The sequence below is a fragment of the Nothoprocta perdicaria genome, unplaced genomic scaffold (genome assembly GCF_003342845.1).
Source record: "Nothoprocta perdicaria isolate Ctin4 unplaced genomic scaffold, notPer1 scaffold_3, whole genome shotgun sequence".
NCBI lineage: Eukaryota > Metazoa > Chordata > Aves > Tinamiformes > Tinamidae > Nothoprocta > Nothoprocta perdicaria.
In genome coordinates this window covers 866,340-877,071 of record NW_020455532.1, presented here as the reverse complement: position 1 = coordinate 877,071, position 10,732 = coordinate 866,340, and the positions used below count along the sequence as shown (strand labels likewise).

At 67.5% G+C, this 10,732-nt stretch overlaps 1 protein-coding gene across 1 annotated transcript; it reads left to right on the top strand.

Moving 5' to 3' along the window:
• Positions 1–5,048: 5,048 nt before the first annotated feature.
• Positions 5,049–9,025, top strand: RSPO4 (R-spondin 4). The gene is made up of 5 exons (XM_026041905.1): positions 5,049–5,127; positions 6,636–6,824; positions 6,956–7,099; positions 7,172–7,333; positions 8,952–9,025. Exons 1-5 carry the CDS (start codon positions 5,049–5,051, stop codon positions 9,023–9,025), a joined length of 648 nt encoding a protein of 215 aa, XP_025897690.1.
• The last annotated feature ends 1,707 nt before the right edge of the window (positions 9,026–10,732 follow it).

Here is a 10,732-nt window from a genome sequence, read left to right as displayed (position 1 = left end):
CCGGCCCGCCGGCTGCCCGGAGCCGCACGGGCCGGACCGCAGCGCGCGGGGACGCGGGGACAGCGCGGGCTGCCGCCCAGGGGGACGGGAGATCCCAGCCCTCCCTCTTGCTCCGGAGGAAGAGGAGCAGCTCGGAGGATGAGCACRGAGAGATCCGGATCTTGGGAGGCGGTGGGAGGACAGGCATGCGGAGCGGCTGGGAAAGACACCCTGGGGTGCCTGAGTGGCGCGGGAAGAGCCCGGCCTCCCGGGAATGTGGCTGGCAGCGGCAGCACTGCCGAGACGTGGGACACCGGACACGGGACGTGGGACACAGGACATGGGAATGTGGGACATGGGACACGGGACACGGGACACGGGACGTGGGACACAGAACATGGGAATGTGGGACATGGGACACGGGACATGGGACACGGGACGTGGGACACAGAACATGGGAATGTGGGACATGGGACATGGGACATGGGACATGGGACACGGGACGTGGGACACAGAACATGGGAATGTGGGACACGGGACACGGGACACGGGACATGAGACATAGGACATGAGAAACAGGACATGGGACACAAAACATGGGACATGGGACACAGGGACACCAGGGGAGCGGAGCTCATCGTGGCTCTCGCACCACTTGCCTGCGGAAAAGCAGGGCCGCCCCGAGAACACTCTGGAATTCCTGGCAAAGCCTTGGCCGCCTTTCCCTGCCTCCCGACACGTTCTGGAGCGGCTCCTCCCGGCCCAGGCCGCTCCCGCCGCCTCGTGCCCGGCTCCGCGGGCATCCCGGCCGGCACACGGCGGCACCGCGGCACACGGACACGCAGCCCCAGCCCGGCTCTGCCCTCTCCCCCTGGCAAATTCCTCCCGCACACACAGGAAATASGAGTTCTTGTCCTCTTTCTTTCTTTTTTCTTTCTTTTTTTCGCTTGCTGTAAAGAATATATTAAAATTTCACATCAAATCCTGTTTACTCGCTTGTGGTTGCCGCGGTCTCCTGGCGCGTTTGCTTCAGTCTGCAGCCCTGGGAGGCTGTCGGGAGCCCCTGCAAAAACCCCAAACTGCCCCAAATGTGAGCAGGGACGTCCCAGGCCCCGTGCCCTGCGAGATGCCAGCTCYGGAGGCTGCCTGCCCTGCTCTCCGGCTCCACAGGAATTCCCTGCTCCGTCTGGGCGGCAATTCCCGCTGGGAAACGGCCGGGGCCGGTTTGGGGGTTTGTGACGGTTGCAGCCAGGACCTGCACCCCGAGGGTGGATTTGGGCGGCAGGGCCCCGAGCTGCCGGTGTCCAGCAGGGCCCTGCTCCCGGCTCCACGCAGGGACACCCTGGGAACCGGCATCCCGCTCCCGGAGGAACGCGGGGACCGCTGCTCCCATGCCTCTGCTTGGGYGCGCGGCCTCCCTGGGGGACCCAATGAGCAAAATGACATTACAGAAACACAGAGTGACCTCCGGGCATCCCTTGCACCAATATTCGTGTGTTTTGCCCCAAAACCAGCGGCTGGGAATAGCCCCAATTCCCTGGAAGCACAAGGGCCCCTGGATCCCCGCGCTGCCAACACGGGCGCTTTGGAAAGGTCCCTTCTCAGTTTCGCAGAATACATTCCCCCTTCGTTTAATCTTTCTTTCGCTCGAATTCCCGGCCGAGGAATTCTTTCCATGAGGCAGAGCCGGTGCTCGCTCGCTCCCGCGGCCGCGCAAACCCCCAGAAACCCRGCTTCGAGGCCCGCTCCTGAAAACTGCTTTGCGGAGCGGCATAAACAAAGGGCTGAAAAAAATAAAAAGAGAGGGGAATAATTTTTCATCATTGCTCTTTGCTTTCTTTTTCTTTTTTTTTTTTTTTTAACTAAAGCTTGCAACTTTTTAACTAAAATCTTTGCAATCTTTTGCAATTTCTGCTCTTTCCACTTTCTGTTTTTTGCAGCATATTCCAAACTTCCCGTGGGTTTACGCACGTCCCCGACGTCAGCAGGGCCGGCACAACCTTCACCAGGTGGCAACAATTTCCCCAAAGGAGCCGCCTATGTGCAATTATCACCTCGTTTTCGCTTCGGAGTTAATAAAGCCCGGGACCCTCCTGGTGCTGCTAGAGGGGGAAAGCCCTGTGAGGTTGTAGGGGTGCCCTGGGGCAGAGGGGCTCTAGGGATGCATGGGGGACCTCTGGATGCAGTGGGAAGGTAGGAAGTGTCTCCATGCTGGGGGCTGCACAGGGTGTCACCGTCACGTTGGCGCCCCTGGTTTTGGTTGCTGGCCAGGCCGCATGCCGGGTGCCCCGTGAGCGGGTGCATTGGGGCGCCCGTTTGCATGGRGAGGGTGCTCGGCACCGCCGCAGGGATGCGGAGCTGCATCCAGCGGTGCCTCCATGCRATGCTGCACCTGTGGGATGCCAAGAGCCCCCTGGCACCGCCAGCCCCGGTGCCGGGTGGCCGCGGTGCCAGCGCCAGACACGGTGCCGAGCAGCAGCTCCAGTCCCCTGCACTGGCTGCTCCGGGCTGGAGTCGTGGCAAACTGCGGCCGGGAAGCGGGAGTCTTGTTTCAATTATTTCCACCCTGCAAAGCGGAGCCATCTAATACATCCCGCCCGCGAGGGCGAAGCGGAGAGATAAAATAAACATCGGGAAGCCGCTGGCGAGGGCGAGGAATTCGTTTTGGCCACCGAGGCCTCGCTGGCGKCCCGCTCCCCGGCGGCCCCTCGGCACCCGCTCCGCTCCTCGGAGCTGCTGCCGTTTTGGCAGAGCCGCAGCGGGAATCCCGGTGGCGCCGGCTGCGTCTGTGCTCCAGGTGGTCGGCGAGGAGGGTGAGGATGGGGTGAGGAAGGCCCTGCATCCCCTGTTCCTGTAATGCTCCCGCTGTGGCTTTTGCAAGGCTGCCTGTTCCCGATGCACCAGCGCAGGAGCAGTGCTCGGCACGCTCCCTAAGCTGCACTTGGGCCTTTTCCAGGAGATTTCCAGCACATCTGAGCGCTGGGGCCCCTGGTGCAGCCAGGGACGGCCTGCCCGGACCCCGGTGCGACTTTGGTGACGCAGGGGCGGCCGGCGGGAGCAGGGCAGCCCCCTCGGGGCTGCTCCGGCCCTGCGGCGCTGCCGCTCTTTCGCAAGCCCCAGGCAAGCGGTCTGTGCCGAGCTGGCTCCGGCAGCGGCTGCGGATCCCCATTCCTGTGGGAAGAGCGCTGCCACCGTCCAAGCATCTGCGCTTGTTATGATGGGAGAGGAATGCCAAATATTTCTCATCCTTATCCAGCACCCTCCGCTCCAGCCCGCCCTGATCAAACCCACATTCGGGCTCCGGTGGCCTCGGGCTGCCGCGTGCGGCCGGGCCGAACCGCGACCAGAGCCTCCCGCCTTCCCCTCCCCTCGGCTTCCCGCTCCTGCCCTTTATTTTTCAACCAAAACCTTTCATTGTCGCTTTCTCGCCTGGGCGAGAAGCAGCCCGGGGCCGCGCCGCCGCTGACGGCACGCGGGACGGAGCGGCGAAGCCTCCTGCGGACTTGCCAAATGATCCGGCCACTTTCTCCTGCGCGCTTTGGAGCAGCGAGGAGGAACATTTCATTCCCGGGAGCTGGCGCGGCCGCCGCGCTGCTGCCCTGGCAGGGCGCCCCGAGCGGCTCCCGGCCCCGTTGGCAGCGCCAGACCGGCGCCGGTCCGGTACAAACAGCACCAGCGAGTGCAGAGCTGTTGTCACCTCCGCCTGGCRCGCGTGGACGTGGGTGCTTCTGAATGGGCATGGCTGAAAAACCCGCAAGAAGCCCCCRAAACCCCTCAATGCTCTGGCAGAAAGGGTGTAAAACTTGCAGAATCCCCCCTGACTTGTTAATGCCCCAGTTCCCTCTGCCAAGGTCACAATTTTGGGGTAACCCTGAGGGGCCTGCGGGAATCCCTGGGTGCCTGATGCTTTCTCAGCGTGGCCTGCAGGGGCACGGGCACCTTCATGGGCGCTTTTTTGTTTGTGGAAAGCAGCCTTGAGCCAGGTGCTGCTCATGCATAGGTGCATGGCATGGTTTGCACGTGCTGCAGACAGGAGCGTGGCATGGTTTACACACACTGTGTGCACCAACATGGCACAGTTTGCACWTGCACCAGCGTGGCATGGTTTGCATGCACCAGTGTAGCATGGTTTGCATATGCTGCATGCACCAGCGTGGCACAGTTTGCACATGCACCAGCATGGCATGGTTTGCATGCACCACATGCACCAGTGCAGCACAGTTTGCACATGCCGCATGCACCAGCATGGCACAGTTTGCATGCACCACGTGCACCAGTGTGGCACAACCTGCACATGCAGATGTGTGGCACGGTTCACGTGTGCCATGTGGGCACCAGGCTTCTCGCAAGGCTCTGCTCCTGGCTCAGAGCCGGCGCTTGGAGTCGCCACTTCTGGGCAGCCACAYGGGGCTCCCCGGGGAAGCCGCCGTCACGCGCTCTGCTCCGCACGTCCCTGCCGCTCTGCAGATGCAAGGGCTGCAGAGCGGGGTGATGCTGGCGGCCCCCCTGGCCTTGTCACCGCGGCCACCCGGGTGGCACCGACGGGGCTGCGGGCAGCAATCCCAGACRGGTCCCACGAGGGACCCGCCAAACCCGTCCCCTCCCCACGCCCCCCACACCGCGTCCCACAGCCCGGCATCGGGAGCGGCCCGGGACGGCTGCAGCCGCGGGCGCTGCGGGGGCCGGCCGGCGGGGCGGGCGGGACCGCCAGGCTCCTCCCCCCCAAATCGCAGGGGGCTCCGCGGGGACCCCGGCGCCGGGATGGCAGCGGCGCAGTCGGGCAGCGGCGGCCGCCGGGGCGCTTCCCGGCGCGGCTCTCCCGCTCCGCACGGGGACCTGCCGCCCGTCTGCTCGCCAGCCGCTTTGTCGCCGCAGCAGGACTTGGTTGCTATTATTATTATTTTTATTATTTTTAAAGGAGCGCACAGCACTGGCGTCTGCTCGACAGGCAGAAGTCGGCGGAGCAGCCGGCGCTTCCCGGGCGCGATGGGCGCAGCGCTGGGCTGACCCCGCGGGCGCGATGCGCTGAGCCCGCCGTGCMGCTGCCCGGCCCGCGCCCGCCTGCACAGATGCGGTGGATAACCCTCGTGCTGCTGCTACTGCTCCGCTCCGTGGAGATGCTCCCGCAGAGCCCGTGGAAGAAGCAAGGTAGGAGGCGAGCGGCGCCCGGCGCGTCCCCTCGCAAGCCTCACCTGCCTGGCTGTGTCCCTTGTCCCCGCGCTCGGGTTGGGACGGTGCGTGGAGCCCCGGCAGCAGCGCCGCGGGAGCAGGGCGCAGTCGGGCTGGTGCAGAGCGCGCTGCTCCCGCAGCGTTTCCATGTGCTGCATGCATGGGAAGGAGAGCACACGGATGCCCACAGCTGCTCGTGGCACCGCTGGGTGCTGCCCCGCAATTCCTGCCACGGGAAGGAGACGCTTTGAGCTTCATGGCTCCTCCAGGGCTGTCCTGTGGCCAGGATCCACGGCYGGACCCGGGGCCGTCCCGCCGCGTGCACCGGGCACCTCCGTGTGCCGCAGCCGGCAGCTCCACGTGGGGCAGCTCCTCGGCCCGGCCCCACGGCCTGCAGCGCCCGGGGCTCTGCCCCGCGAGCGCCAGCCGAGCACGGCTCTGCTCGTGTCACCTCTGCAGCGCTCCCTGCCACGGGGGCCACCCCAGCAGGGCTCGTGTCACCCCATTGGAGCGGATCGCGGGTGCTGGTGCTCAGCCGTGCATGGGGATCATCCCCGTTCTGTAACCTCACCATGCCCGGATGGGGATGAGCATTCCCGGGAAAAGGGCTCCGAGGGGAGCCTCTCGCGGTGCCTCAGTCGGTGCAAACGCGCAGAGGGGCCGYGCGGGAGCTCAGGGGACCTGTGGGAAGGTGCCGTGGCCACAGGTCCAATGTGGCCAAGCACCCACCGTGGTGCCGTCGGGCTCTGCTGCTCCCTGGTGCGGTGTCCCCACGCGCCACCCCGGCATCCTGCCCCCGCCACCCCCGGCTCCCAGGAATCACTCCGAAGCGTTTGGGGAGGGAAGGACGCTCCTAAACCCGGTAAATGCATAATGGCAGCCACAACCTAGTGGATGCGGGTGCGTCGTGAGCGGGCGCCCAGAGCCTGCCCCCCYGCCAGCCCCTGGCCGGGCCGAGGCCCCTGAGCCCGCCTGGGCAGTGACACCCAGCGCTGGCACCAGCACGAGCGGCTGCTCCGCTCGTCCTCCCTGCCCTGGCTGCACCATCCACTCCCTTTGCAAACGTCTCTTCCCAGCAGTTTTTTTAAGCATCCAAATGATCCTGCTCCTGCCGGTCACCTCCAAGCTGCTCTTGGAGGGCAGAGCCGTGGCCAGTGCCCAGGGTGAAGGCACCTTCCCTGTCACCTTCGTGCATCCCTCCATCCATGGCACATGCCTGGTGTCCTCCATGCACACCCTGCATCCTAGGTGCACTCCCTCCATCCACGGCATGCTSCTAGCATCCTTTGGGTGCTCCTTCCCTCCTCGGTGCGCTCCCTGCACCATTGACACACCATTGACACACTCCTCACATCATCGCCCTGCTTATTCCTGTATTCCATACCCTGCATCCCACGGGAGCGGGGCAGCTCAGGCCGGGGATGCGGAGGGCCGGGTGGCGCGGAGCCCCGGGCTCTGCCGCCCACGGCAGCGCTCCCGTCCCGCAGCGAGCGCCGGCGCGGCGCAGAACTGCACGGGCTGCGTGCTGTGCTCCGAGGACAACGGCTGCGTCACCTGCCACCAGCGCCTCTTCCTGCTCATCCGGCGGGACGGCATCCGCCAGCACGGCGTCTGCGTGCACACCTGCCCACCCGGCTACTTCGGCGTGCGCGGCCTCGAGCTCAACAGATGCACCAGTACGTGGCGGCTCCGGAGCCGCATCCCGGCCGCGGGAGCAGCCGGAGCAGCGGGGCCGCGCAGGGCTTGGGGTGCCCGTCCCCGGTGCCACCTTCCCGGGATGCCCCGCTCACTGGGCTCCTGCCCGCAGAGTGCCGCTCGCCCAGCTGTGAGAGCTGCTTCAGCAGAGACTTCTGCATGCGATGCAAGGAGAAGTTTTACCTGCACAAGGGCCAGTGCTTGCGGCAGTGCCCGCCCGGCACCGCCGCCCGSCCCGGCACCCGCGAGTGCCAAGGTAAGCGCTGACCCCATCCCAACCCCGCCGTGCGCCAGGGCCGCTGCGGCCTCACGGAGCCCCTGTCCGCAGAGCCCTGCGAGCCRGGGCCCTGGGGCGGCTGCAGCGGCGAGAGCCGCGGGCGCCAGCGGGGCCGGGGCCGCCCGGGGCCGGGTGCCACCGGGGACGCGGCCGACGGGTGCCCCGAGCTGCAGGAGACGAGGCCGCGCCGCGCCAGGAAGCGCTGCCCGGGAGGTGAGCGCGCCACGGGGACACCGGGATACAGGGACACCGGGATACAGGGATGCGGGGACACAGGGATGCGGGGACACCGGGATACAGGGATGCGGGGACACAGGGATGCGGGGACACAGGGATGCGGGGACACCGGGATACAGGGATGCAGGGACACAGGGATGCGGGGACACCGGGATACAGGGATGCAGGGACACAGGGATGCGGGGACACGGGGATGCGGGTGGCCCCAGTGCCCTGCTGCCCCCCACAGCTCTGCGTGCTGCAAACCCAGAGCTTTTCCCAAGAGGAAAGAGGCGCAAAAGCTCCGTGTTCCCCAAGCGCAGGAAGGGGCAGGGGGCACCAGCCAGGGATGTCCCTGGGTCACCTCAAGTCACCCCAAGCAGGATCCCTCCCAGACGGAGCCATGGAGGCCTGGGGCCTCCTGCAGTGCCAGGCCCAGCGGTGCCAATGGGACAGCGGGACGAGGGTGATGGGCCTGGAAAAAGGGATCACGGGAGGAACCTGCAACGTTCCTTCTGCTCGCTCCTGGCCCCTGGCTGGTGTCAATGTCTGGATGCCAGAGGCTGGTGGCCTCACCCGGGCAGCCCTGGGCATGGGGGAGCCGTGGGACGGTGCTGCCGGGGCTGGAGCTTGTGCTGAGAATGGAGCTTGTGCTGGGGCTGCAGCTCATGACGGGGCTGCAGCTTGCACCAAGGCTGCAACTCGTGCCGGGTTTGCAGCTCATGCCAGGGCTGCAGTTCACCCCGGGGCTGCAGCTCACACTGGGGCTGCAGCTCGCACCGGGGCTGCATCTTGCACCGGGGCTGCAGCTCGCACCGGGGCTGCAGTTCACCCTGGGGCTGCAGCTCACACCGGGGCTGCAGCTCGCACCGGGGCTGCAGCTCGCACCGGGGCTGCATCTTGCGCTAGGATTGCAGCTCGTACCAGGGCTGCAGCTCATACCAGGGCTGCAGCTCGCACTGGGGCTGCAGCTCGCACCGGGGCTGCAGTTCACACCAGGGCTGCAGCTCGCACCGGGACTGCAGCTCGCGCCGTCGCATCCGCGTGGCCGCCGGGGCAGCGGGAAGCGGCTGCGCTCGGCCGGCGCGCCGAGCCGCTCGCGACGCCATAAATCTGCCTGCCGTGTCTGCGGCGTGCGTGCCGTGCCCGGCCCTGCGTGGGTGGCGGCCGTCTGGGAAGCAGGCGGCAGCCCCGGAGCGCCCGGCGGCGGCTGGCGGAGCGGCCGCCCCGGCCGCGGGATGCGGCGCCCGCGCCAGCCCCCTCGCTGCGTGTCCCGCTCCGGCGTCGCGTCACGGTCCCGGGGGGCTCCCAGGGTGGGCCCCGATCCGCATGGATCCGCCGGGGCAGCCGGACACGCGGGGGGGAGACGCGCCGGGTGCTGGCAGCAGGAGTGGGTGCAGCGAGGCTGGGTGCATCCTGAGGGTGTCCCGCTTCCAAAAGGGTGCCCGGATCCCGGGTGCTCTCAGGCCACTGCGCTCCTGGCCCTGGTGCCGGGCAGCGGTGCCAGCGCCGGGCATGGCCGAGGGGGCAGGACGGGGGGCTCACAGACGCAGCGAGCAGCCTGTGCAGCGCAGCGAGCCCCAGGGCTCCGGCCTCCCCYTTCCCTCTCTTGCAGACAAAGCTGAGCCCAAAAGCAAAGGCAGGAGGAGGCAGAAGAAGCAGAGGACAGAGGCGGCGCCGGGCACCTAGCGGCACGGGGAGCGGGCGGACACGGCGGCTCCTCGGCCCGGCCCGGCCCGCCGGGTCGTCCCCGCTCCGTGCGCAGCGAGTTGCACAACCGGCCGCCGCCTCCCCCTTCCCCGGCSACGATTTACGGCCTGTAAAACATTTCCTTCTCTGAAAGAGCCAATTTGCAGCGGCCGGAGGGAGCCCCGGGGCCGGCGCSGGGGCCTCTCCCGCTGCTTTGGTTCCTCCCGCTCCCCCTGCCCGCCCGGCCCCCCTCCAGCATCCCGAACCAGGGGCCACCCATGGGTGCGGGCGCCTGGGTGCTCCCCGGCTCTGCTCCGGGTGCTCCCCGTTGCAGCCCCRCGGGATCCCGCCCGGATCCTGGTGCTGCCGACAAAGCGGGAGGAGCCGGCGGGGCCGGCGCAGCCCCGGGCCGCGAGCGCAGCAGAACRGAGGGTCCCTGCCCGCGGCACCCGTGGGTGTCCCCCTGGGAAGATCCGCATGGATGCGGAATTCCTGCCCCCATCGGCTGGGATTCCTGCCCCGCGGGGGCTCTGCGCGGATCCTCGCCGGGCGACGCTGGGTGTCAGCAGCGAGCCGCCGCGGAGGCCGCTCGCCCGCTTGTTTACCGTCCAATAAATACATCAAACCCTCCGGCATCCCCGTTTCCCTGCGCGGCCCGGGGGAATGTCCACGTCCTCCCCCCGCAGTTCCCTCGGGCCAATCCCTGCTCCGTGTCCTGCACCCACTGCCCAGTTGTTTTTCCTGCTCCCATGGGAAAGACGTCGGATTCCAAGCAGGATCTCCATCACCTGAAGGTGTTGGCTCCGGGTGCTGTGTCTGAGGGCCGGGGTGGCTGCGGGAGCCCCTTGCARAGGGTCGCGAGGCCCGAATGAGCCGGGGCTGCTGTTCCCGCGGTGCGGATGGGACACGGAGCGTGCCGCAGGGTTTGCAATGGAGCGGGATGCCCCTGACTGCGTGCACCCGGAGCGGCACCCGCGGCACCCCTGGGAACTGGCACCCAGGGGAGCCGGGAGGGCTCCCTCCACCCCAGGCTGCTCCACCGGGACAGACCCATCCCTATCCCATTGCTGCTCCCCACGGATGGCAGCCAGGGCCACTAAATCCCCACTGCAGCTTGCCCTGGCATTATAAATAGCCGGGATGCGGGGTGGGAATTCTGCTCTGGGATGTGCGGGCGCCCAAGCAGCGGGTCACAGCTGGGGCCCATCAGGGCGGGATGGTGGGAAGCGGCGGGCGGGCGGAAGGGAGCGCGCGGCTCCCCGCGGGGCCGAGGTGCCGGGCGGCCCCGGGGCGGGACGGGCGGACRGRCGGACGGACGGACGGGGCCGAGCCTGCGAGCGTGCGAGACCCGCGGCAGCATCACGTGTGAAACTTGATCTCCCCGCAGCGGGCTCGGAGCACAGAAAAAAGATACAAGAATTGTTTTTAAGCAGATTTTTGTCCTCTGTTTTTCTTTTTTTTTTTTTTTCCCCCTCTCTGCAAGGGCAGCAGCCGGCGCCGGCGATAAAAGCCCGGGACGGCGGAGGGAATGCCGAAATCGCCGCGATTCACCCCAGCGCCCGGCGCCCCGTGACTCGCGTGGAGCGGCAGCGCGGCGAGCAGCGGGGCCCAGGCGTCCGGGCAGCACCATGCGGGCGCCGGCCGTGGCGCTGGTGGCGCTGGCGTGGGCGCTGTGGTGGCCGAGCTGCGGCCGGGCGCAGCGGCGGG